The 27526-nt window shown below is 49.2% G+C and overlaps 1 protein-coding gene across 1 annotated transcript; it reads left to right on the forward strand.

Annotated features, from left to right (window-relative positions):
* Positions 1–2631: 2631 nt before the first annotated feature.
* Positions 2632–26219, forward strand: FRMPD1 (FERM and PDZ domain containing 1). Its single transcript, XM_086480027.1, has 15 exons — positions 2632–2732; positions 3554–3711; positions 5707–5809; positions 6217–6262; positions 8710–8817; positions 12900–12995; positions 15427–15552; positions 16690–16809; positions 17114–17250; positions 18482–18608; positions 19005–19100; positions 20347–20529; positions 20957–21104; positions 21799–22614; positions 23899–26219. The coding sequence occupies exons 1-15, from the start codon at positions 2632–2634 to the stop codon at positions 26217–26219; spliced, it is 4686 nt and encodes a 1561-aa protein (XP_086336153.1).
* The last annotated feature ends 1307 nt before the right edge of the window (positions 26220–27526 follow it).

The following is a 27526-nucleotide window of genomic DNA, read 5'->3' on the forward strand; positions in this document are numbered from 1 at the left end:
CATTCTGGTTTGACAAAAGGGCAGTGTGGGGTTTTTTCCTCTTTTGATGTTCCATCTGGGTTTTTTAAGCATTTATGTTTGTTCCTCAAGCTTTTCCTTCTTGTCCTGTAGATTAAGAGATTTCCTCCAGAAATTCTGTTTTGTGAAGCACAGCAGAAGCATGGAAAGAAAAGGCTGTCTTTTCTGCAGAGAAGTAAAAGACGCGGGGCAGGAGTGGAGGGGGGAGCTACCCGTGGAGGTAGTGGGAAAGCTGTGGAGAACAACTGATCTCAGTGCATCAGTAGCTGAAGCAGGTGACATCCTGCTTCAGGCACCAGAGAGCCTCTTGGGAGGAAGGGCCAGCTGCAAGCAGGACTTTCCCTGTGGCTCAGAGGAAAATGTTAGCGCATTTGAAGGGATGTGGAAAGCCAAAGCGCTTTGCACTACTGAGAGCAGATTAAGTCAAAGTCAGAAGGTGGTTGCAGCCCCACTGTTGCACAAGTGTTACAGTGCCTACGAAGCTGACTATCAGAAACAGTGAAATACTGAGGCTGAAAGGGAACATGCTAACCATAGATGATGGCTGCTCAAGCCTTGGTTTGGCGTGTCCTATGTGTGTCTTGCTGCAGAACTGCTATGCTTCTACCTGTTCGATGGTGACTTCCCAGTCAGTCTCTGGGAAGGGAGCGAATTTCCCATCCTACAAGCTCTGGTTTCCTTCAGAAAACAGCACTTGATTGCAAGGGTACTAATTTTTGGTTCAGAGATGCTGCTCAGAGGCAGATAGAGGAGCAGTGTGGCTGAAGGAGCAGTTTTGAATTGTGGTGCATGAGAGAGCAACCAAGAGAATGCCCAGTGAAAGAACCCCTGAAGGGTTGAATTGTATGGCCCTCTTTTCTGTCTGTTGCTACACAGGCAGGCAGTGAAATGGGCCAGAATGGCTTCCTGGGAGGGAAAGAGATATCAACAAATGTTGGTCCTGTCCTCTCATCCTTGTTAGAAAAGACGAGTTAGGGGGAGTGTTGTGAGTTGTGAGGGTGCTGAGGGGAAGAGATACGGTTTGTGTTGAGATAAAGTGTTTTGTGCCTCATTTCTGTCAGCTTCCAACCATCTCTTTTGTATCTTGTTGTTCTAAAGTTAACTTACTAATATGTCTGCCTCAGCAGAGCTCCTGCTATGGACCAGCAGCCCTCTGTCCTGTTCACTGTCCCAGCGTAACAGACAATGTCCCAAATGTGCAGAACTTGCTGTCTGAGCAGAAGACACGAGAGAGGAGCTCAGGACATACAAATCTTGCAAGCTGACCAGAAGACACAGTGTGAAAGGTGGATATAATAATTCTGTTTCCTTGCTGAAATACAATTGAAATACAAAGAGTATGATGTTCTTCGTGACTTCTCATGGATGCAAAAATATTTTCTGTTTAATTTTGTTTCATTTGCAGCCCACAGTTCTTTCCAGTGTTTCAATGTGTAACAGAAATGGTATGTGGCTACAGGTTTTCTATATCTTGGAAGGCACAATGTTAAAGTGACAAATTATGTGGTTTGGTAGAGGAATTGTGGACTGGCAGGTTCAGTTTAGGGTCTGGAAGCTGACCTATCCTTTGCATCTTCAAAAGAAGATTTTTAGGTGCAATTAAAGTCACAATGAATTAACCAGATCTGAGCCAAACCCTTCTAACGCCACGGTTCTTCAGTTCAGTAGGACTAAAAACATCCTGTCAAAGGCAGAGGGTACACGCAAAAGGAGCAGGTTGGGTGAGTAGCCATTTACATATTGTTGAACTAGAGCTTTTAAATGGGAGATCCAGGATAAGCCGCTCACTTTACTGATTTCTGGAACCACATATGTTTGCAGAGCTCCAGGAATAGTAGATGTCAGTACACTGGACCAGTTTTGGCAGAGACAGATTTGAGCTTATGACCTTGGTTTATAGACTGCTTCTGCTAGTGCGAACAACAGTGTGCAGCAGCTTGCACTGGCCACTCAGTTTCTTGCCTTGTTACTGCTCTCTGTAGCATTTCTGTGGCTGTATTAATCCGAGAGGCAGTCTGTCGCACGTAGGGAATACACCAGCTCCCTGCCTACCCAAGAAGGCAGCCAGGAGTTGATTGTAAACCTCAGTGTCGTGCCATGAAGTGTTTGGCCCACTGAGGCCAAAGGCTGTGTACTTGTCCCTGAAGTGATGCTCAATGGCAGAAGAGTGTCTAGTTTGGATCAATGTACAGGTGGGTGTTACTGTACTTACCATTTGGAGATCTCAGACTAAAATAGACAAGGGCTCTCCTATGACTAGGTACGGCAGCTTTCTCTTGTTGAGAAACAGATCACTGGATCCAGAAACCATGAAAACGGAATACAGAGGCTACTGGGTCATTCTCTTCCATGAGAAGCTAATGCAGTATGACCACCAACATGGACTAACCAAAAGCACCAGGCAGGGGAGACTGGATGGGCAGGAAGAATCATAGTAAGTGTTATAGATATTAACATCCTCTCTTAAAGCACGTGGTCTTCCCAAGGTGACAGTGGATCTCTTTATTATAAAAGAGTTGTGAATTGGTGCTGGTAACTCTGAACTGTGTCTAGAAGATTTCCTCGATCTTTTTATCATTCTGTTTTCCTGTGATTTCTGTCACTTTCAGGTAAATGGAAGATTTGGAGACTAACTTAATCCAGACGCGCAAAGCATGTAGAATAGAGCAAATGGTAGCAAAATGGCTTCATCGCTCTCGAGATGGTGCACCCAGGTAAACATGTTTTTTGCGAAATGACTGTCTGTTGCTCACCTTTGACCAGAGACAGCACAAGCTTGCTCCTGACTAACAGGGGCAGTCACATGTTGCAGATCTTACTTATTGTTTCAGTTGTTCTTGGGAAATATGCATACAAGTAGTTCCTAGAAAAAACAGTGTTTTTAAGCATCCCACTTGGTTGCCAGGGACAGATGTTCCTGCTTTCACCCATTCACCACATGGTTTTGTGAGCCATATCTGCAGAAGTACAGCACAGCTCCATGCAAAATGTGCTTTTCTTGAAGACGGGGTTGTACTTCTCTCTGTGTCTTGCCATTGGCCCATGTTTTTAGGGCAAGACTGGGTTGCATTTACAAGGGATGCTGGCCCACAGCTGCTTTACTTTCCTAAGGTCTGTGAATCAAAATTTAAGCCGGGCTGGCAGAAGCAAAGAGCTGTAAATTCTCTCGCTGCCTTTCTGGGTAAGGCTGTTGGTGTGATCTGTGGAGGTCAGAGCCTTGCTGTGGGGCACACCTGGAGTTCTCCTTCCCTGTGACCACTGGGCTGGGGTGGCTGAAAGAGTTGTGGTTACAACCAGCTGGTGCCACTGGTCTGATGTCTTCAGCTTTTTGTGGAGCCCGGGGGATCACTGCTGGCCTGCACAGTGCAGAGGCACCCATGGGTTCCCAGAGAAGTGCTGGCTTCTCTGTGCACCAGAGGGCTGGCTGCACCAGCCCACGGAAAGTGGGGGTATGTGTATGTATGTGGATATATACCCGCTCGATAAAGTATCTTCTGGCTATGTCTTAATTAATCACCTGCTTCATGTCTCACAGGGGCAGAGTGTCTGTGACAGACAGCACCAGTGATGGCAGCGGCCAGCCTGCCAGCCGTGTCAAACTTACTGTCACAGTATACAAAGATTTGGTCCTCCATCACTACGGCTTTGAGATTTGTCCAGACCTTCCTCTTACAATTGCATCTGTCACTGCAGGTAAGCACCGTTTCCTTCGCTGTACAATCACAGGTGTGAGAAGCCTGAACTCTCCTAGGTGGCCTTAGTGGTAAGATCCTGCCAGGTATTTATGTGTTTACCTCTGGTTGGCATGTGATCCTTGAATACTGAGGGCAAAAGCCTGTGTGCCTGTGGTGTGCAGAGTGCTTGGACATCTACCTGATTCTGATGGCATGGAAGAAATGTAAGCCAATGGCAGCTTCACCACTAATCCTTCACCTGCACTTGGACACAGCTGGTCTTCAGGGATGCAAAGAGCTGATTCAAAGCAAAGTTCTTTCTGGTGTTTTATCTGGAATGTGAAGGCAGAATTTAATCTAATCTTAGAGTTCTTATTCTGCAGTGGCCCCAGTGATCTGTTGCTGAAAATGGTCTCTGGGCTTACAGCCCTGTAATGCGGAGAGGATCACTGCTAGTGACAGGCAGCCCAGGCAAAATTATGCTTATGTCAAGCAGATCAGCTCTTACGGTTATAAAAGGGAGGGATATAACTGTGCTTTTAAGGTGGCCTGGGGCTTTTGAATAAAAAACTGAATCTGTTTTTTATTTACCTTTTATTTTTTTAATGGGTGCACAAAAATGCCTGCTTTTATCTGTTGGTGTGAGTATGACAGCCAGAGAAAGACTATGCCCGAGCTGGGCAGATAGGTGTTGTGGGGAGGGTGGCTGTTGGGCTGGCCTGGTCTCTGCTTCTGGCTACCCATGTGGGCTGTGGCATCCCCAGTCTGCCTGGGGGAATGGCCTGTCCAAGTGCTTGCGCTTGTGTGTTGTTTAGCATAAAGGCACTACAGTATGGTCTCTGTCCTTTTACAGTGCATTTGAGTGAGATTTTCTCTTCATGTCCCTTCCCATGGGAAACATGGCTAAATTCACTGAGATGCTTGGGGCCTAAGAAGTAGGGAAGGAGGTTTTCTGTTGGGCTTTTCTTTTTTCCTAGTTGGAACAAATCAACATTGTATTAAAACTGAGGCACAAAGAAACCTGTCCTTTTAAGTCCTGTCTGTCACTGTGTAAGCCCACAGCTAAAAAGTCCCTTGTTCAATTCCAAATTATTGTCTTTGTGTTTTGTCTTTCACGCATGTATGCTACTTGGTGCTGGGGTTTCCCTGAGGGACAGGTGGTGGGTGCGTGGGCAAACCTGTCTGGCAGAGGAGTTCAGCAGTGTGCCTTGGCCACCAGACTAGCCATGGTGGAGCTGGGGGCTGCATTCACGCTCCTCCTCCTCAGACCAGAGGTCCACCTGCTCCTTAGCCCCTTGGATCCTGTGGCTGCTACTCTCCTGGAAAGCAAAGCTCAGAAACCATCTTCTTCCATTGTTGTGAGTCCTCCCAGCAGACAGTCTTCTGGTTAAGGAGACCTCATCCATGCTTTCCCGGGTTGCAGAGGGGAGTCACCGTTCTGGGAACCCAGCCGTCATCTCCCAGGGACTGCTGCAGCACCTTGGTCTGGATGGCAGCACGCCGGGAGCGCCAAGCCCTGGCCTGCGTGCTGTATGTGGTCAGACATAGCCCACGGGGCCAGGCCAAGGTGTGGACCCCGCAGAGAGGCAGCACTGTGCTGCGGCAGCTGCCCAGGGCTCACGGGTGGACAAAGAGTGAGGCAGTGCTGCTACCCCCCAGTCCTGGCTTCCCAAGGGCCTGCAAGCCCTCCTACTGTATCCAGGGCAGGCAGTGTCCGAGGCTGCATGGTGGGCTGCGGTAAGGGAAAAGACATGCACAAGAGCTATTTTCTGTGGTGCAGGGGCAGCTTGTGGGGCCAGAGGACCCGGGCCAGGCAGCATGGACACAGGCAGTAGTACACCAGCTGGCATCAGGGCCCAGCGTCCTTTGGCCCCTTTTTATTTTGCCATCCAGAGGCAGTTACGGAGGCAGGTGGGTGCTGGGTGGGAAGATGGGCTCATGGCGAGCATCCTCAGTGGGAGGAAGGCTGGCGGCACGGTGCTGTCATGACTAACAGAGCGCCGGTTGCCCGCAGGGAGCACCGCTGAAGGGAAACTGCAGCCGGGTGACCAGCTCCTCGTGATAAACTCTACGGCGGTGGATGATGTGTCTGTCGAACGAGCAGCTGACATCATCAGGTGTGGTCCCACATGGCCTGCGGGGACAAGGTGGCAGAGGGCGGAGAGGAGAGGTGCTGTGGGGACTGGGTCTCACCAAGGGTTGCAAAGGTGTGCGGCTTTGCGAGGCCAGACACGCTGCACACGCTGCAGAGGAGTACTTCGCCCCTCCGGGGCTGTTGCGCTCGGCAGGGGTCTGCCCTGTGGGGACAAGTCCACCCTGTGGGCAGAGGGCCCCACAGCCCAGGAGAGTGGGGTTCCCCCACGTTCCTCCTCTGTGGGTGGTAGGATGCGCCCTGTCTGTCTGAAAGCCTTGCCTCACAGTGAGGACGGAGGGGCCAAAGGCCTCATGGCGCCGGCAGCCATGGCACTGGGGAGGAGGGCACAGGCAGCTGCTGACCCTGGCTAACTGTGTGTCTCTGTTACAGGGAGGCCGGTGACGAGCTCCTCCTAACCGTCCTGCGCTGCACGTCGGTAAATGGCCTTTCTTCAGCACTCTCGACACTCCCAGCAGCACTGCCCCAGATGGCCGTGGCCAGCAGTGTGGCCTGCAGGGAAGGTGGGGTGGCTGGGCTGGCACGCCGGACACAAGGGCCCGACCAAAACCATGAGGGAGCTGTGAGGGTCCTCTGCTTTCATGCACGCCCCCTTTGAGGAGGTTTTGGGGAGAATCGGTGTAACTCCTCGCAGCTCCCCTGGGTGCCAGGCCAGGGCAGCTGGCAGAGCCTGCCTAACAGAGAGGCTTGCTGGATGGCTTGAGCCCATGCTCCCTGGAGCTGGAGGCTCCATCAGAAGCTCTGAGGGCCCAGTGGGCTCCGCAGAGGCCAGGAAGCCACAGTGGCTGGGATGCAGGCAGGTCTCAGCAAGCTGTGGCCAGCCCACCAAGAGCAGCCTGGAGTGCTCTGCGTGTGTGGGGGCTGTCTGGGCTGCAAAAGGCAGGCCATGAAAGGCAGGTGCTGAGGTTGGAGGCTCAACATCTGACCTGGGTGTTCCTTGGAAGCTCTTGAGTGCTGGAAAAATGTATCCCTTTTTCTTCAGGCTCTGTCTGGTTAAGGGCTGGGACCTCTGGGTGTGGATCATCCTTTGCGAATAGAAGCAAGGTTATAGTATGAGACTTCGGTGCTGATTGTCCATTCCTGTAGTGTAAAATTCCCCAGAAGGCGTTTATGGCCGACATGAGGTGTTTATCCACGTGAATTTCAATTTGTGTAAAAGCTGAGCTGCAAAGCAAGGACAAAATTTGGTTTGTGTGCTTTTTGGCTTCTTGTGATGTATGAAAGTGGCCTGAGGGAGACTTCCCCCCTGCCCCACCCCGGAAAGCATTTTGGCAGTGTTTTTTCTTTGTTTGGAGGATTTTTTGTTTTGATTTAGTCTTAGAAAGAAGAATGATGATTCCTTCAGAAGAGTTACTGGAGCTCTGAGGCTTAAGGTCATGAGGTTTCTTGGCCATTCAGTGAAGGTACATTAAGGAGATGTACCTTCTGTATTTGTCCTGCCCAAAGTTTCCCAGGTGTTGGCATTCAACGGATGTGCACAAAGCCATAGTAACCAGAAAAACCTCAAGCAGACCCACTGAACAATGGTTTCCCTCTTTTATTAATCCAATCTCCCCTGCCTAGTACACTGGCTGTCAGTCTTGCTAGTGCTTGACCTGGCTCTGGAGATCCAGAAAATGAGAGTTAGTTATGCAAGACCTGAATGCCTGCCAAAAGAGGGAGAATGCAATGACTTTTCAGAGAGAAAAGGATTCGGAAAACCCTTCATGGGATTTGGAATACCCTTCACAGGCCTTCATGCATTGTTGAGAAGCAAATGGGGCACGAACCCATTTTTGTTTTTTCCTTTGCAGGTCACTTTAAGGACACCTCCAAATACAGCCAAGGCTGATCTTGGGTTTGGGGTTGGCTCTGGCCCCACTCTGAAGGCAGCTGTGCTTAGAGCCGAGAGGTAACACCTCCCATCCATGGATACCAGACCCTCTGCCGGGGCTGCTCTGGCTGGACTAGAAGGGACGTGGGAGGCCTCGGCCCTCCTCAAGGCAGCTGTGGGGCATGATGCTCCATACAGCCCGGCAGACTCTGGAAGGGCTTACTGTTCATGGAGGGAGACTCCTGCCTGCCTCCATCCTTGCCATATGGCCTTGGGGCAAGATGGGGCAGGTTGGGAGGCAGCTGCACCTCTGGCAAGAGCGTAGGAACAGCTCTACCTCTAAGCTGTCTGGGAGGATACTGAGGATACTGCCTCTGTTCTTCTTAGGGAATATCATGCTTTACAAGAGTAGGATATTCGGGCACAAGAACTCAGTGGTTCCTAGGCTCATGTGGTGTCTTGTGAGCTTGGTAGGCCCCCATCACGGTGAAAGCATGGTTATGTGACAACAGTGCAATGAAGTCAATTTGGCTTTTTTAGCCTTGGGCAATTTTCTTAAACATTTGCAATATGAGAGTATGCTCTCAAAACTCCAGCCGAGCTGGGAAGTCCTGCATACATGCTGTGTTCTTGTGGTACACTGGCAGGGGGGTTTGTCTGTCCCTGCAAGGCGCTCTGCACATGTTGGTGTATGGTACGGTGTGGCCCTTCTTGCAAGCCAGCTGTTGATAGATTAACAGTTGTTCTGCAGGATCCTGGCTTCATTGCAGGAGTTGGGGAGATGCCTAAACACAGTAACTGGTTGACATCCAGTGAAATGGGGAGTGTGTACAGCACATGTTGCATGTGTGTCTGCTTGTTGGGCAGCTGGATTTGGGTTCAGAAAGCAGCAAATGTCAAAAAGGCCTGTAGCAAGCTGGAGACTGGGAAGCTCCTGGCAGCACTGTTCCTTTAAGTGCTGTGATCTCACCCCTGCCTGCACTGTGGGCATCTGCCTCTCATGTGTAACTGCAACAGACAAAGCTGCCAACAGAGTGCTGTTATTTTTTCAGGGCGGGCCTAAGTCATCATTTCTTACTGCAGAGAAGAGAGCAAGGCTAAAAACAAACCCCGTGAAAGTACGGTTCGCAGAGGAAGTGATGGTGAATGGACACACACAGGTCAGTGGGGCATGGCTGCAGCCAGACCGGGCACTGCGTGCTGGGAAGAAATGGGTCTCTCCTGCAGACAGATGTTGGGCTGGGTTAGCGCAGCCAGGGCCTGCAGAGTGACTGCACCTTCACTGTGCTTGTCTGCCCTGGATATGCATCCAGGCATCTCATCCCAACTTGTTTCCCAGGCTTACTGGTGATCGTGGGGAAGCACTGTCATCTCCAGCGGGTTTTACCTTTGATTTGCTTACTTAGACTAACGGAAAATGTACTACTTTTGTCCTTTCACCGTCAGGTAAACTTTAAACCAGCACTACACAGATGTGGGATGAGATGTAATCTCTCCATATTAAGCCTAGACTGAAGTTTGGGCATGACAAATCCTAACCCTAAAGGTGAGAGGTGAATCCTGCTGTCCACGCCAGGTTTATTTGCTGCCAAAGTAGCTGGGGCATCTTTTCCTGGCCTTCAGCAGTGTTCAGGTAGCATTGTGTTTGAAGAGTGTGGTACTGGTGACTTTGCTTTGCTGTTAAATTTGACATATATTCTCTAGCTGGTAGGGTGACACTTGTGTTTCATATCCTTGCAGAGGGTTTCCACAGAGCATTCACAGCTGCCTCCACAACAGACCACCTGTAAGCTAAGCCAGTCTGTTCTCATCTGGAACAAGATCACGGCTCGCTGGAGGAATGCTGCAAATTTATCACAGGGTTTCTAGCACTGATAACAAATGAGCTGGGTAGATGTGGGTCTGCCTGTAGCAGAAAAGGACAAGCAGTTAGAACACATGCAGTTTCTCTGAAGTGCGAAGAGCTCTTAAATGTTTCCCTTTTCTTTCTCTGTAACTTACTAAGCTCAATGTGGTTGGGATGGACTGGGGTCAGTTGGGAGTCTTTAAGTCTGTTGTTTTCTTTTTTCCCTTTGGAATGAAAAATTTCAGCGGTCAAAAATCCTCAACTCGTGTCCCTTGCTCATTAGTCCTGTTGAGTTGTTCAGGTCTGACCAACTCTTGCTTCTTTGCACTTTGTGATGATCATGAACCAGCCACTAGGCCCTTTTCATGTTGACTGCCTTAAAAGAGAACATCTCTGGTTGTAGGGAGCTCTCCTGACACAGCTCAGGCAGTGCCTGCTCTGAGGCAGGTGTTTCCTCCTCTTTCCCCTGCACCAGGGAAGAGGTGCAGCCAGAGATGCCATGGATGTCACCAGCCTATTAGACAGGCACAATGCAAATGCTTTGGCATCTGTGCCTGACTCCAGGCATGTCGGGACTCCTTCACCTTCTCTGGCCTGCTCTCCAGACCAAGAGAGGGTCAGTTGTGACTCCTGTCCCATTTGCCAGTAAGTCTCTAGATTATGGGATCCTTTCTTTCCTGCCAGGGATACTGCCAGATGTGCTGGAGCTGCTGCAAGGCTCATCTCTGCTCTACCAAGGGCTATGTTCACATCCCTCTGACCTTAATGACACGTCTGTCTGGGATCCTGCCTTAGCATTACAGCAGCTGGGCCACGCTTTCTGACAGAGAAGCCAGATATTGGAGTCCTCATGTCGTTGGGAGATGTGACACACAGGCCACAGAGCTCACAAGGCAGGGAACAGGAATAGGCGGATGTGCTCTGGAAGTTGTCCCAGGCAGAGATGACTGAGAGGCCTTGGGCAAGGCTGGTTGTGGGATACAGCCAGACCTGAAAATGCCAGCAGTCTCTGCTTTTTCTTAGAGCTGGAGGTTCACACTAGTATCTGCTTGGGAGCTTCCATGGAGCTGTTTCAGCCAGAGGCTAGGCACTGGTGTTGCAGCGTATGGAGGTCTCAGATCTGTGCCATTGACTTGCTGATTGCAAGGTAGGTCTTGAGAGGTGTGAAGAAGGTGCTTCCGGAGGGCACGCTGTAGTCTGCGCTTCCTCCAACACCTCTGTCTGAGCTAAGTGAATCATTGCGAGTGCAGAGGAGGGTCACAATCAATACATAGTTTGCCATTCATTTAATGAGAACATAAAGGTAAGAGAAATTCACTCTGGTGTTGGGGTCCCACTGGTTTGAGCTTGCCTTTTCACAAGTTGGGTATGGACCTTGCTTTGAGCACTAAAATATTAGCACAAAGGAAGACTAAATAAATTTGTTGCGTATCTATGACTTCTTTCTGGAAAAGCACTATTCACCCTAGACAGCAGCTACTCTGCTTGAGTGTTTTAGAAGTGCTCTCTTTTCAGCGGACTGCTGTATTAAGACAGCCAAAATGTGCATTATGGCCCTGAAAAACTGCAAAGCCTCCTGTTTCAGCAAATACACTACTATTGTCGTCTTAATGGAGCGTTGCTAAATGATCTTTGTGGCAACTGGAAGGAGCCCAGAGGCTGCCTTCTGCAGTTGAAACCTGAAACTCCAGTTTGGGAACATAAATTGTTAGTAAGCCTCAATGCTACCCAGCCTCCATTTTCTGTTGTGAACTTATTGTGTATTTCCATATTGACTGAATGATATGCAAGAGACAGGTCCCTCGAGATCCTCAGGTCAGCATCAGTCAGTGTATTATTAGAAGCTGTGGGCCTAGCTGTAACATGGAGTAAATCAACTTTGCACCAGACAAAACAGGAGGGGTACAGCTGCTTAAGCCATAGCAGAATTAATTCATAGGAGTCTATTAGAGCCTGCACAGAAGGAGAGAAATCCCATCTGGGTGTTCTAGCCAGCTAATTCAGTCTGACCAGGAGAGTGATGATACTTAATTTGTATATAAATTTCTATATAGATTTAAAGTTCTGCTGTGTGCTGGCTGTACAAAGCCCCATTCGTATGATAACTGTGGCTGTGAGAGCTACCAGAGAAAATGTGCAGTTGGTGTAAACCAGCGTCACTTTTCTGAAACTGATGGAGAACCCAAAGCCTGTCAAAGATGTGATGGGTTTGTGCTTCTTAGCACAAAGGAGTTAAAGCTTGGGCTCAGGAGTAGTGGCAGTGTTCACTCTTTTTTTTTTTTTTCTCAGTGATGACTGTGGGCAGCTTGAATCCCACCAAACAGGGAGGGGAGGAACAAGATTCAGAAATGTTTATTCTGGTAGTACTTCCAGGGTGTTTGGGCCTGGAGGACCCAAGGTTACCAAGGTTGTGAGATCTGTAAGGTGTTGCACAGCAAATTAAACATGGGAGAGATCCTTAGAAGTGCCATATTCAACCTTGAGTCTGTCATGACAAGTAGATAAGCTCTTTAAGATTGGAAGAACATGCTGGTCCAAGAACGTAAGACAGACACGCTGAATGGGAAGTTGAGGGGTGGAGAAGTAAACCTTCTTAGCACTGAACAACAGCAAGAAGAAAGCTGAAAACAAGAAGGAAGGTGCAAATGAGCCCTGCTACAGGAGTAAAGTGGAAGGCTGAAAGGTGCAGCTCTAGACAGCCCCAGAAGGACAGAGGCCAAGTTCCCAGACCCTTCTCAGAGCACCCAATGGAGGTGCTTTTGCTATGGGAGTCATTGCCTTGTCTAATGTATTTGAGACCTATCTCAGAAAACCGGTGACATCACCTCCTGTTTGGGAAGCCCCAGAGTTACAAATGTTTGGAGAATGCTCAATAAAAGTACTATTGCATGTTTAGCTGAATCCTGTAGCCTTCCTATGGTGTGCGAGATCTAGTCATGGTAGCCTGGAGGGTTTGGGTAGCTCTTGAGGTGAAGTCAAGGCTGCTGTGGGAAAGGGTAAGTCTGGGAGTTAGTGCTGCCTGGTGCCCAGCAATGGGAAGATGTCTTTTCTGGCAGACATCGCTGCATTTCTGGTAATGAGCAGGGAGGATGGGTCTCTGATTTCAGTATCTGCCAGGTCTTCCTGTGCCACGTGGGAACTGGATAGTGGGCATATCTGGGCCACATGCAGCTATTGCACTGGCTGGAGTTTTATAATAAAGGCATTTGTTATTCTGTCTTTCTCTTGTTCTGTGCCAGAAGCATAATTGGGGAATAAAGCTTGGTGCCACAGAAGAGGATTGCAAAAGCAGAGAAAGATTTTCATTTGCACCAGGATGTGCTGTGTCAGGCAGAGCAGCCTGGTGCCCGGAAGCTTAATGTCCAAGGACTTAGTGCTGTTGCTTTTGTTGTGCAGGGGAATTCTCTTCTTTGTATGCCCAACGTTCTCAAGGTGTACTTGGAAAATGGACAGACGAAGGCTTTCAGGTTTGAGACAAGCACTACTGTGAAGGTAATGATGCTTGGTTGTCCAAGCACCACCTGAATTCAATCTAGTAGTGAAGGTGCCATGCAGTGGAACTTGCAACATTTTGGTTGTATTGGCCACCTAGTGGGAACTGGATTGCCAGCTGATGCTGAGCATGCTGGATTGTTCATGCCCTTCCTGCAGAGGAGGTGTTGCTTTGGTTCAGCTCAGTTTTCTTCTCAACAACTGATTTTCACAGAACTTGCAGGAACATGGCTATGAGACCACTACAGCTTTGTGAAGTGTGATTGAGGTTGATCAAGAGGAGAGGTTGGTGGGGGACTGGCAAATCAGCAGCTCTCTGCACAAATGTTGCTTTCCTTGGAAACATGTGGCAGAACATAAAGGAGGTTGTTTAATATAGCAGTGACGACATGCATGCCTGAGAGGGAGAACGAGTCTCCTGGCTTGGGACCTGGACAGTGGAGTCCAGGCCTGCATACCATGCGAACTCAGCAAGTGCAGTTGTGGCAGTTGTTACTTGAAGTGCCTGTCCATGTTCCAGCCTCATTTCTGCACTGGGGAAAATGTTTCCCTGTGGAGACATGAAAACTGATTAAGCCCTTGAGATGGAAAAGCGGTACCACCTCCCTAGTATCGCTTGTGCTTGGAGGCATTAAAGACAAGTTCTCTTCAAAATACAAGGTGCTGCTCTCCAGAGCCATTATCTAGCACTTTCCATAATTGCTATGTTTAGACTAGGCTTACAAACTTCAAGTTTTTCTAGCCTGATCTTTAGAGTTGATCACTGTTTATATTAGAGTTAATAAAATTTGCCTGTGCACAGTGATTGGAAGCCGTAATTTCTTTAGGGGATATATGGTGTCCTGCAGCAGTGCAGTGGCAAAAATGCACGATGAAGAGACATTCTGGAGTTAACAGGCTGAAAGAATATTAAGGGGAAAAGCGAGGAGATTTTATTTCTAAAACTGAAAGCTTTGTAAAAAAAAAAAAAAAAAAAAAGAGTTTATTGTCTGGTTCATCCAAAGTTCACAAAACTGTTGTGGTCTCTCATGCACATAAGTCTCTGCAAGTCTTGTGACTTGCAGGGCAGAGAAAAAGAAAATAGTGAAATAAAGCATGGAGTTAGTAAGGAAAGGTGAGATGGGTTGTAAAGAGATTTGAATACCCACCTGCAAGGGATTAATTTCTAAAAGATGGATCAGATCTTCATGTTTGACTTGAGTTGCTCACCTCCGACCTGGAACAAGTTTTTCCTTCCTGGCATTGGAGTGCGGCTTTTACCAGTGTCCTCACAGAAACACTCAAATGGGTACAATGCTTCCAAAATTAGTTTTTTTCAGAAATTCCTCTGCTGTTTCAGAGATCCTTGCTTAAAACTGAGATGAGTCAAACATTTATGCTTGCCTCAAGAGGCTTGAGGGAGTCAAAGGAGTTCGTTTTCAATTTGTACTCAGTCAAGCCTTCTGTAATGTTTTCTGTTTGCCAAAAATAAACCTAGTTAATTCCATGACACTTAGTATTCCAGCAGGATTCTCCATAAGACTGAAATACCAGTTTCAGTCAAATTTGGTAAGATTTTTACAATATGCTCTCAAATTCTTGTTTATTGGTGGACAGAAGTGTTTTTCACCAGTTCTTTGTAGTTTCTTCAAAAAGTGTCATAGAGTTCTAGAAAGCTAGAATGGTTAACAGCAAACATTTGGATCAAGGGTGACAAAGTGCTCAACACCACCAAACTAAAAACTGTAAGGCCAAAACTTTCAGCATGAAGCAGCCCAGGACACGCAGCTCTAGGATATGGATTTGATGCCTATTGAAGTTCGCATCTTACTGCACTCTTACCACAGCAAGCAGCAGCTTCCCTGTCTTATCCTCGTGATCCACTGAAATGCGTTGTCCTCCCTTTATCTGTGCTTCCTGTGCTTCCCCTGCAGTTCCCTTGTCTCCCTTCTGTACCAACTGGCTGGCACCAGTGGATGTGAGTGGCTCTGACCACCATCCTTCCGACTGCCTGGCTGGCATATTCTTACGTTGCTTAGACATCCAGCTGGGATAGCACAGCAGTGAACTGCCAAGCTTGTGCTTCGTGTCCCAGCGAGGTTGCTATCTCCCACACCTCTGCTTCTGATGAACTTGCAGGTTTTCTCTAACCTTGAGACTTCATGGTTTGTCTAGGTCAATGTGTTCAGAAGCTGTCTGTGAAGAGGGAAAGGCAGTACATCAAATAGGCACTGGTTTCCTGTGAGCCAGCACTAAAAATTACACTCTGTGTTGCAGCACCAAGCACGTTCTTGGCTGCAGAGAATTTTGTGTCTGGCCACTGCCCTTTCAGTACTATCCCACATAGCTGCCAGCAGCAGGCTAGTATCATCCACATTCATGTGGTGTGCTAGCAGTGCTAAGCAACTGTGCCCAAATTCTGTTTGGCCATCTCTGTGCCTTCCCTTCCCAGGACATTGTTCTCACCCTGAAGGAGAAGCTCTCCATCCGGAGCATCGCGCACTTTGCCCTCGCTCTGGAGGAGCAGTACAATGTTGCAAAGATCCACCTGCTGCATGAGGAGGAGCTCATCGAGCAGGTGAGGAGAGCCCCTTGCGTGCCCTCACAGCCATGCTGGGTGGGCACCAGCACCGGTGAATTGTGGCCAGTGAGGTGTGGAGAGCGCTCAGCTCTGCAGGTGTTACAAGAGGGAGGGAGCTTGGTCCCGTCTCCAGAGCTGCTGTCCTCTTCTCTCTGTTGCATGTGTTACCACTTCATTAACCAGAGCTCCTGGAGAAATGGTGCTTTCAGAAGCATCTGACTCCGTTTAGAGAGCCCAGAGAGCAATACCCATGGGCTGGTATTGCTTGGACCTTGTAGAGCAATCAGGGATGAGCATGTTTTGTGCCACCTGTCAGATAGGCCTGTCTGCAGAGGGCTATTTGAGACAGCCTTAAAATAGCTGCATACCTAGATGTTTACAGTTCCCCAGGTAGTCAGGTGCTGCTTTGATTAAATCCTAAATCAAAAGTTTGTGTCCTGCAATCATGAGGTTAGCTCTGTTAGTGATTCTGTGGCTCCGTTAGTCATTCTGGGCTAACCTAATTTGTGAGAATGTGCCTGCTTGGGAGTCTCACTTCCATGCTGTTGGCTCTGTTGGTTGGTGATCCACTCTATTGCAGAGAGGTTCAGTAGCTAACACTGTCCAACCACTGAGCACACGTGCCTGAGAATTTCTGCTTTGTTTCAGTTGGCGAGCCTGTATGGGATTTGCCCAGAATAGAATATGTTAATGTTAACCCAGGGGTCTTAACATTGTATGGACATTATGATGGTGATCCAAGTGTCCATTTAGGGCTGCTCTATCTTGTGACTGAACTTAAAAGCAGAGAAGCTTGCCCCTTCCTCTGTCATTGTCATATGGCCTTGAAGCCTCTGCCCTGATCATACTGCAAGTATATGAGATCAATGGATATTTAATGAAGTTTTGCTGTCAGAGGACTTCCAAGCTACCACAGGGAGAAGCAAGAACCAGAAGAAGAATCAAAGATAAAATTATGAACACTAGCAATGTCTCCTTGTATTTATTAAGGACAATGGCTGATCTGCAGCCATCCCACTCACTGGTAGCTTTAAATGATTTCTGTGAGTTCATATAGGCCAGAGGCTTACTATGCACTTATGAAGGAAGGGACTAGAGCAGTAGTTGTGGCATAATGCTGTTTGTCTGTTGCAGGTGGTCCAAAAAAGAGAATCTCAGGATTACCGGTGCCTCTTCAGAGTTTGCTTTGTCCCAAAGGATCCCTTAGACCTCCTGCAGGAAGACCCAATCACTTTTGAATATCTCTACCTGCAGGTAAAATCGAAGCATTCCATGCTTCAGAATCTCTTCTCACCCAGTTCTCATTTCTGCTTTAAACCACAGCATACTTCAGGCCAGTTATGTGAATGTGCAATGTAGAGCACTTAAGAGCAGAGCATCTGGATTCAATTTGCCTTAAATTCTTAAATCAGCTTACATGCTTGGCTTTTTAACAGAATGAGATTTAAATAAGCTGGGTGGCTCCCTTTATTTGACGCACTGTAGTCATATCAGAGGTCTTATCCTGACTACCTCTTGAGCTCCCATCATCATGCTAACTCAGCTCTGTTTGTTCCAGAGCTGCAGTGATGTGCTTCAGGAAAGATTTGCTGTGGAAATGAAGTGCAGTGTGGCATTACGTCTGGCTGCTCTGCACATACAAGAGAGGATCTATGCTTGTGCTCAGCCACATAAAGTATCCCTGAAATACATTAAGTAAGTTCCCAAATTTCTGTGTTATGTTGTGATTAAGCCTGGCAGAAGAAGGAGCCAACTAAAAGTGGCGTAAGCTCTATGTTTGCCCACTGTTTAGCTCTAGATAGAAGACTGTCTGACCCAAAGAGACTGCAGTCTCTTAGATGTGCCAGTTATTTTAGGGCAAGGTGGCTTCACGAGCCTCCTTGTCCTTAACCTGCTGCTTGAATAATATGGACAGTATAACATCTGGGTATGTCCCTAAGCAGAGGGAGGTGCTGATCTGTAGCTAGAGCAGGGACATAAAATTGCAGATCTCTCTCATAGTTATGATTACCCAGGCTGCCTCTGCCAGTATACTAAGATTGGCATGCAGTAGTTGAGAGAGGGGTTAATCATCAACTTTGCACAGCCAGTACTTTACATCTCTTAATCCACCAGACCTATATGAGAAATACCTCATTTCAGTATGAGTGATAGGTCCTGTAAAGTTATGGGATCTGGAAAAAAAATACCAAAAAATGCTTTCACAAGGAGCAGGTGTGCTGTGCTTCATGTCAGTGCTGTTAGCCTGCACTTGACCTCAAGAACAGCAGTACTTTAAGAACTTATGATGAACTAGTCATTAAATAACAGACATTTGTGTGGTAACTGCACATTGAGCCTCTTCCAGCCTGTGCAAGCACCACTGATTCCTTGCATACAGCCAGACTTACTTAACCATGTACCGTTAGCGGAGAGTGAAAAGCAACTACAGATAACTGCAGTATTCTTAGTTCCTGGATATTTAATGCTTGGGCTGAATAAATGCTTCAGCAGAACAGATGGCCTGCATTTTTGGGTCTAGGGAACTGGAGATGTTAAAATGCAATAATCTTGTGACCAATGTAAAGTGAATGGGAAGACAGAATCTTCATCCTCTGAGTGGCAAGGACAAATTGAGACCATTATGCTGACTAAGTTTGTAGATTGTCTCTTGTATAACCATGTGAAAACGGGCATTCTGCATGTTCCCCCCCCATCTCTTCACCCAGTAGCAGATGCACATAGAAGTGAGTTTGAGTGAGGCAGTCATGCTGCATGACCCATCTGGACACATTACAGTGCCCTGAGGCTTGGTGCATCCTGGTGGACTGGCGTGGTGCCTCTGCCCTTCTCTGGCTCTGGCCCACTGCCCTTCTGCACTTTCCTGTGTCGGCTGAGGGACAGCACAGCTGGGACTTCCTTTGCTCCCTTCCCCTCTTTCTGGCAGGAGGGACTGGGGAATTGAAAACTTCATCTCACCAACCTTGCTTCGAAACATGAGAGGGAAGGATATCAAGAAGGCCATCAGCTACCACATGAAGCGGAACCAGCTGCTGCTGGACCCTCGGCAGAAGGTAGTGTGAGTCCCCTGGGTTCAAGGTGCCTCCCAGGACGGCGGCAGCATCTCTCAGGGCCAAAGAGGCAAGGTCTTTCTTCCGTGGGTCTCCTTTCTGTGGGACCCCTTGGGGCTTTTCCCATCTTTTGCTCTCGTAACTTCCTCCACTGCACATGCACCCTAATTTCCCTGCATAGTGTATTCTGTTGGAGTTTGCTTGTGGGATTGCCACATGGCAAATGCAGTAAGGTGGGATGGTCTTGTACAAATCTATTGCCTATCCAGACCAGGCTAGGAGTGCTGGTCAGCTACTAAGTCCTGTATGAAACAAACATCTTCTAGCCTAGAGGCTGACTGGTAAACCTTATCCATCTGTCGTGCTTCTAAACAGTATTTCTTCTCTTGCAAAACGAAGCACATGCTCGCAGCAGTCCAAGTGCGCCTGAGCTACCTACAAATACTGGGAGACCTGAAGATGTACAATGGGAGGATCTTTAATGCCACCCTGATGGTACGAGTGCTGTTTATTTATGTGATTGGGTTTTGGTGTACTGCCGTGTTGCCTTGCTTTGTGTATCTCTTGCAGCAGTGTACTTGGGCAGTACCTGCAAAAATAGGGCACAAGAAGCAGTTTTAACCCTTTTTCTTCACCAGTGGGTAAAATGTCTTAAAACCAAAGCAAAGCCTATCTAAAGCAGAAATGTTTAAATATTTTTCTGAATTGATTGTTGATTTGCGACTAGCAACCTCTTACTGAGTCTCCTTCCCTGTCTTTGCTTTGATGCTCATAGAAAATGTAACATTAGCTCTGGTGATGCTGTTTCAGCCAGCTGCAGTCACACCACTTTTCCCTGCCCTGGGACACCATGATAAATACGGGTAAGGGACTCTGATAGGGTAACTCAGCATAGTTCCATTGAAGTGAGTAACATACCAGCCTGTAGAATAACTGCGTATTTTTTCAGTTTGAGAGTTGTGACTCTTGTTCTTCAGAGAAGCTCTGTCTCTATTTTGTATGTCATAAAGTACTTAAGAGATTGGGGGAGGTTTCAAAATCTCTTGAAAAGGTATTGGCCATGCTTAAACCTCACTGTAGAAAAGAACACTGCTCTCTTCACAAGAGGTTTCTTGGAATTTTTTTGCCTGTCCCCACTTGGGTCTGTACTGAACTGTGGACCATGAGCTGTTTTGTACAGAGAGCTGAGCAGTGTAGGTGGGTCTGTACCAGAGGCGGACCTTACTGATGGGTTGCGGTAATGCCTAGGTTTACACTTGTGTGCGAATTGAAATATTTCTGCCAAATTATATGGAGGTTAATTCCCTTTTTTAAGTGTCTGATCCTAACAGAAAGTATTAACACCTCTTCCAAAAATGCCTTCCTGAAGTTTGTAGCCAGCTCCAGTAGGTCTCTCTAGGTCCATCAGGCACAGCCTGCCAGGTGATACCTCTGACAGCAACCTGCTGCTGGCTGCCTCTTTGGATCTGCTAGATGGCTGGTGCATCTCTGGGGCCATCTGCCTTGGGGGCACAGGGAAACTGGCGGTCCCCAAGCCAGAGAAGAGAATGGCCAGGAGCAGGGGACCTGACAGCCTGTAAGTAATAAGGGGCTCCCTTTCCAGCTGGTTACAGCCCAGTTGGAAAGAGTCCAGTGTTGAAAGGTACCGTACCAGATTGGGTGGCTGAGGAGTCCCTTCCCAGCACAGGTGAATGGGTTCCTGCTCAGATTTCGGCTACAGATTTAACCTCTTCCCCTGCAGCTACAGGACAGAGAATCATACGTTGCCTTGCTGGTGGGTGCCAAGTACGGGGTGAGCCAGATTATCAATAATAAGCTCAACATCATAACAAATCTGGCAGAGTTTGCAAACATCAGCAGGGTGGAGCTTACAGAGGAGTCTGAAAAAGTCAGCATGGTGAAAGTCTACCTGCAGGATCTGAAGGTAAGCGGTGCTTTCATGATGGCCAGCGTGTGGCTGTGTTGGGGCCAGAGAACAAGGGGGGTGTCATTCACACAATCTGTTTTCAAAATCTGATATTTAGCTGACGGTGTCATCAGTACAAAAGGCTTAGAACAGGCTGAGAAGAGAAAGCTTGTAGGAAGGATACAAAATGACTGAAGAAAAGTGATTCTTCCTGCTGTCCTCCTTCAGTGAGACATATCAAAGAAACAAAATGCGAGAAAAACAATTTCTCTTCTTTCTCTGCGCCTCATGCCAAAACAGTGCTCTGCAATGATGGCAGTATAGGGGGTGGGGAATGTCTTTTTGCTGTGCTGCTTGTTCCTGCAGATTGTGGTACAAGCAATATTTGTCTATTCTAACTTTTTTTACTGTTTTCTCCCCTCTCCCATCCCACCTCCCAAAAAAGCTGCTGACTCTGCTGCTGGAATCAAACAGTGCGAAAGATCTTGTCTGCCTCATCATTGGCTATTACAGACTGTTTGTGGATGCAAATGCCTCCATATTTACCTGGGGAGAGAAACAACGGCAACTGCACCGTGTCTCAGCTGAAGAAGGTTTTAAAAAACAGCCGTTTTTTTGCCAAAGGCTAGGGAGAAAGTGGGGGGATCCTCCAGCATTAGAGGTGTTACTCCCTCCTGGGAATAGCGTCATGCTAAAACAGTAGCCCAAGGGTGCGCAGTGGCATCTGCAAATTATTAAGCCTGTCAGCCTTGGTGTGGGCAGGGCCAGGTTTCCATCAACCCCAGACACGTCAGGCAGGGGAACAGCAGCAGTAATTGTCAGTTCCTCCCAAGAAGTGAAGGCTGATGCCTGTCCTCAAAATGGTAAACCTGTCACTGAGCGTTTGTGCTCTTTTACCAGCCTCCTGAACAACTTCCCCTCTGCTGGCATCCCTTGGCCAGGAGTGAGAGGATCTGTTTGCCATGCTGTCCTGTCCCTTGTCAGGATAACTGCAGCCTCACAGGGGTTGCAGACTGAAATTTTAGGCAACTGACTGCTGTTCTGCAGCTCCCTCTGGTACTGCTCTGCAGTAAAACCGGGCAAAGCAGGGAGGAGGGACCCAGCCTCCACTGACAGGTTGTGACTCTGCAGGTCAGACTGCATCTTCATCTTGTTTGCTGATGAGCAAGTGAAGGCAGCACTCTCTGGGCTTTGAGTCCTTGCTGTGCAGACAAGTTCCTAACCCTTGTCTGGCTGTTCCTCCTTGCCACTGCAAAGAACAGGCTGACAGATGTGTTTAAATCCCAGGGTACGAATCTCGAACCTGCAGTGACTCTGAAGACTCCTGGGAGCTGGATTCCTCCTCAGAGCATTGCATGGACACTCCTATAGCGTACAGAAACACCCATCCTGTGTGCAGCGAGGAGGAGCTGGGAGAGGTCCACAGCCTGGAGAAGGACAGCACAAAGCCCCAGGCTGGAGGGAGTGACCAGTGCGATGGGGGTGACAATGCAACAGACAGCACATCCGAGGCTTCAGATTCAGCCAACACTGAGAGCCGAGGGTTTAAGACAAGTGGCTCCAGTGACTCTATGGATGCACTAGAGGAAGATGAGTTGGAAGCTTGCTCTTCCTCCAGGCCAGAGTTCTTCCATTTCTATACACCAACAGTGCAGGAGATGAGCAGCTCAGACAAGAGCTTCTTTGCCATTCGTGCTGCAGGAGGCTCCAGCAGAGCAGAAACCAGAGACTACTTCTGTTTCTTGCAGGTACCACGTGCAGAGGAGCCTGGGTGTGAAGACAGCCCCTCTGAGCAGAGAGGGGAGGACATTGGTGCGCCTGTGCTGGAGACCAATCTGTCTGAGAGAAACACCATGGGCTATTACAGCCTGTGCTACAGCATATCGCCTGCAGGCAGCGTGGAGAGGAGCCACACCAGTCACAGCCCTCAGAGAAGTCCTTGGAAAGATGGGTCTGCCCAGGAAGAGGCACCATGTGGAGCAGAGCTGACAGCAGAGTCGAGTGACCTCATTTTGGAGCCACCCCCAGGCTTTGGTGACACCAGCTCTGAGGAGGAGTTCTATGATGCAGCAGACAGGCTCAGCCCTCTGGACACCCTGGCAGGTAAACCCTCACCCACTTGTTGCAGGTCACCTTCCTTCTACCCCTGGGCTGGGGTGTTGCCTGTTTCCTGTGTCTGTCTTCCTGGAGGGATCATCTTTCAGTTCTTCATAGTTTCCCGAGATTTTTGAAGGACCTTTGAGTACCCATTGTTCATAAGCCACTCCAGCAGAAATACAGTGGATGTGCACATAGGTCAGAGCTGCAGCTTTGCAGGGAGATCTGTCATCACATCCAAGCAGTGGATCCCAGAAAAAGTCAGTTTTCAAATGTGTTTGCCGTTGTGGAGAGTTCCCAGGTTTCTGCAGGAATTCCACTGTACCGATGTATGGCTCCGCCTGATCCTGAAGCCAATGTGGTGCATGAGTAAGTTATGTGCATCCTTCTATGTAGGCTGAATCTTCTGTGACGAAGAGAGTGATGAGTCCCAGAAACAGAACACGGGAAAGATGTGTGTCCTTGCACTGAGAGGGAGCTTTATGGCACATGTTCCTACTGGCAGGCAGTACCTTCACTCTGCTATCTTCCTTCAAGCTGAGGAGAGCTAAAAGCTGTAAAACATTATTGTTCCATGCACCCCCAAGACCAAAAGTAATTTTTGGGTCAAGGGCACATAATGTAACTAGGTCAAGGAGTCCTGTGGCTGAGCAGCTCCCTGGTAGCTGTGCTTTCTTAGAAAGGAGAGGATACTTTTTTTCTGAAATAATCAGCTCTTTCAACATTAACTGAATTTCTGAAGAATTCAATTTGTGTAGTTAGAACAATTTTGGCTTTTGTATTCATGCACAGTAACAATACTGTGTTCAGGCACAAAATTATAATATTTGGCAATTTTTATCATCTAAATATTGAGGCTGTGAATTTCTGATAATGTTTCTATTCAGTGTTAATAAATCTACAGCTGTAGGCAGTGCTTTCTGCAGCTGATGCCAATATCACCAAATTTAACTTGAGAATTACAGCCATACTGCAGATCAAGTGTCTCCAGTTAGCAAGTGGTGAGATTATCCAGAGCCCTTCATTGCTAATTCTGGACTTCAGTCTTTGTAGCCACAGGCCCAGACTCTTTAGTTTTCTTGACATAGCTGACTCCAAGTACGCGCTTGATCGTAACATAAAAGACAGTTTCCTTTGGCACTTGGGAGCCAGGCTTTGCTGCCAAACGTTTATGTCTGCAGTTACAGGACCCACTGTGGTAAGCACTTTTTGGCCCACTGCATAGATGCATGGATATGCAGCTGCCCGGGGTTATTTCCTGACTTGCATGGGTTTTTTTCTTGCCAGCAGGCTACAACATGACATCCTGGGAGGGTACAGACAACTCCTCTTGCATCCTAAAGAAACCAAAGTGTTACAGCTTGGGGGAAAACCTGATGACAAGGCAGACAGCAAGGGAGAAACACAGAAGGGAGAAGGAGCTGACACTCACCAAGAGCCTAAGGAAGAGGAGATCTTTCTTGAACACTGATCACACCTCGCAGGTCACTTTCCCCTTGGTTTTGCCAGGCTCTCTGCAGAGCTGTTGCTCTTGGTCACCACCCTACACACTCCTTGCTCAGCCCCCTGCTCCGCCCTCCACAGAGAACATCAAGGAGGATGCAGAGCTAGGACTTCCTGCTGCCACCCAGGCCCAGGGTGACACTGCTGGCGCAAACCCATCTTCCAACCTCATGGAAATGGAGCCTGACACCATGGAAACAAAATCAGTGACTGACTCAGTGGTTTCCTGCATTTTAGCTGTTCACTTGCAGGGTGACCGGCACCGGGAGGAGAGTGCAGGCCTTGCCACACATGTGGACAGTGGCCTCCAACCTGCACATGCTGTACATCCACCTTTCCTGTCCCTGGAGGAAGCAGTGCCCCTTCCTGAGGGACAAAGCAGAGCTGCCCAGGAATGTTCCTCCATGAAGACAAATAGTGGTTGGCTGAGTGAGAAGAGCTGGGTGGCCACCAAAAACTGGCTGGCCCGAGTGGCACCGGAGGAGGTGGGTGAGGCAACAGCAGCCCAGCAGAAGGCTGGTGATGCACCCTCATTCCTGGGCCAAGAGGTGACCTGCCCTGCTGACGAACACACACTGCCACCATCAGCTCATGGGCCCAGCATGGCCTCTCCCCATGAGGTGGCCCAGGACCAGGGACTGCTCCCAGCTGCTGGGAGGCAAGCAGTGTGTGAAGAGCCTGTCCCGGCTCCCTGTGAAGAAAGGAAAGGTAATGGTGGCAGCTGTGCTGAAAACAGCAGTGATGGTGCCTCGTCACAGGCAAAAAGCAGACAAGGGATAAACAAGGAGGCCTTATGGGAAGTGCACAATAAAAATCATGTTGGTTTTCCAGATGCAGCCCAGCTCTTAACAGATTGCAGCAGCACTTCAGGGGTTATAACTCGCCTCTCCTGGCTCTCATTTGGGCTGAGGACAGAGCTCACATCACCCAACCCATCTCAGGAAAGGGTTTTGGCCTCTCAGAAGACCAGTGGATGTCTGGGGGCTGATGCTGTCAGAAGGGAGATGCAACCATCCCCAGCTGGGCCACCCTTCGAGAAAGAGTTGGTAAGCAGCCAGGGGCTGAGTGAAGGAGAGCCCAGAAAAGATGAAGGAAATGTGGCTCACAAACAGCTGCAGCCTGTTGAGACTCCTCTTCCCAAAGAACAGGCTACTGAGGTGGGGAAAGACCCTTCTCTGACTCCATCTCCAAGGTTTTCCAGCTCTTCAGGCCCAATTCCCTTGCCCTCGCTGGGGAAGAGAGCAGGAGAACATGGGGCTCCAAAACACTCCTTCCTCTGCTTTAACCACAGGAAGGATGAGCAGACCCCTCCTGAGCCCATCATGGCCAGGTCCTTGGGATTTTCCACGATGAAGACCTCTCCACCACAGCTTGGGATGGACAAGTGCAGCTGTCAGCTGCCCTATATCAGCTGCTTCCACATGCCTGATGAGAAGGGGGAACATGAAACCACCATCCCCATGTGCAGCACGTTTCTGGGGCCCCTCACCACCCCACCATCCAGCAGCTGCAGTCTTCCTGGGACCCTCGCGAGCAGTTACCCAGTCGCCATTGCTAGGGACATGGCATGGTGGGACCCTCACGTCCACACCCTCAGCCAGCTGAAGGACCAAGCGCGGATGAGCCCTGCAGATTTCTCCTGCTTCCTAGCCTACACCACAGAGCTTCAGGAGGTGGTGGGGAAGCTCTCTGGGAACCAGGCAACCCACCTGCAAGATCAATGTGCAGAGCAGGGTGCTGAGAGCAAGGGTGCCCTTGGCTTAGCCTCCCGGGGCCTGCTGTCCAGTTGCCAGGAGCTCCTGAAAACAGAGCAGCCCCTCAAAGAGCTGCAGGGTGCACTGAGGGTGACGTTCGACCACCTGGTTCAGCTGGCAGTGGCCTGCTTCCAGGTGACGCACTGCCAGCGGTGCAGGCAGCGGCAGCCGGAGCTCGGGGCTGCACTCGTGGACGTGGTGGGCACCTACCACCAACTCGTGCAGGCTGTTCACCAGCAGCTTTGTAGGCAAGGCTGCCCGGATCTGGGTGCCAAACTCCTTGCCCGCCAGCACACAGCCCTTACCGCAGCCATGTTTTGTCTCCTGCAGCAGCTCAAGGTGCCCCCATTGTGATGGGGCTGTTTGGTGGCACACAAGCCCTCTGCGTGGGGAAAGGCCCAGCTGTGTTCCCGCTGTCCACTACCAGGCTCTCCCCCATGGGACGTTTAGCCCCACATGGAAGGATGCGGCCATGTGTGTTGGCTCAGCTCCACCAAGGGCTGCCCTGGCAAGGGTGGTTGTGGGGCAGGGTGTAGCACCCTCCAGCCTAGCTTGTGTAATTCTGCATACACAGTCTGTGTGTAATAGGAAAACTCATAGAGTATTTCAGTGTCTTATGTATCTTGCCTGGGGCTTGTCCCTTGCCTCCCAAAGACCGTGCAGGTGGCCAGTCGCAAGGTGTTGTCTTGGCCTTCTGTCACCTGTGGAGAAAGGCAGGAGCCTTTTGGCCTGCCGTTACTCCTGCTCCTTACTCTCCAGGCAGTGACGTCAAAATCCCACCCTGGCCCGACGTGCAGGGACCCAGACTGCCTTGTCCACCTTCTATGGCTGAGGACAGGTCTGGACTTGTAACAGAAGCCTCTTTGGGAACAAAGCTATGCTGTATTTAACTGGTTTTCCTTGCAAGGGCAGAAAGGAGGGTTGTCCCAGCCAAGGGAGGCAACACCAGACCCTGTTCTTCTGATACGGTTTCTGTGTCGGTCAGCTCTGCTATTGCTGTTCGCTAATGCTTAAGGAAGTCCCCGATTAACGCCCCCTGCCACTGCTAGTTACGGATCCGTGTCTTCCAGAAGGAATGAGTAAGCCTTGAGACTGAAATGGCACCTTCACAGCTGTGGAGATGACCCGTTATGCTGGCATCACTACAGGAGGGCAAGCCCTTTTCTCCCAACCTCATCAGCAGCTCTTCTTCATCACGGGCAGTATAGCCCTAGCTAGGCAGGAGCCATTTGCCCTAAAGGCCTTCTACTTGTGCATCGCTAGTGAATCGTCACTCTAGAGCTGGAGGGGTGGTCCTGGCGCCCTCCAAGGAAGAGGGTGGAGGCAGGTCCCCAGTTGCTGGTGAACAGCCTGCTGGTGAACAGCTCCCCCCTCAGCTGGGCGTTTGTTGGGGAGCGACTGGCTCTTGCCAAGGGATGTGGGCAGCATGTGCGCTGCGGGACAAGCAGTCGCTGCACCAGGCAGCAGCAGAGCACAGGTGGGTCACGAGAGGCGACCAGCTCTGCCCATGCACACCCCATCGCCCCAGGCTCAAGGGCAGCCTGGGGACAGGATTGTCCTGCAGCTCTATAACACCTAAGGGAGGCCACCTCCACTTTTTGCTGATTCTTTAATGCTTCTGGAGGGAGTAAAGGGCCAAGTCCTTGCAGCTGAACCCTGGT

Source organism: Leptosomus discolor, chromosome Z (genome assembly GCF_034619465.1).
Source record: "Leptosomus discolor isolate bLepDis1 chromosome Z, bLepDis1.hap2, whole genome shotgun sequence".
Lineage (NCBI taxonomy): Eukaryota > Metazoa > Chordata > Aves > Leptosomiformes > Leptosomidae > Leptosomus > Leptosomus discolor.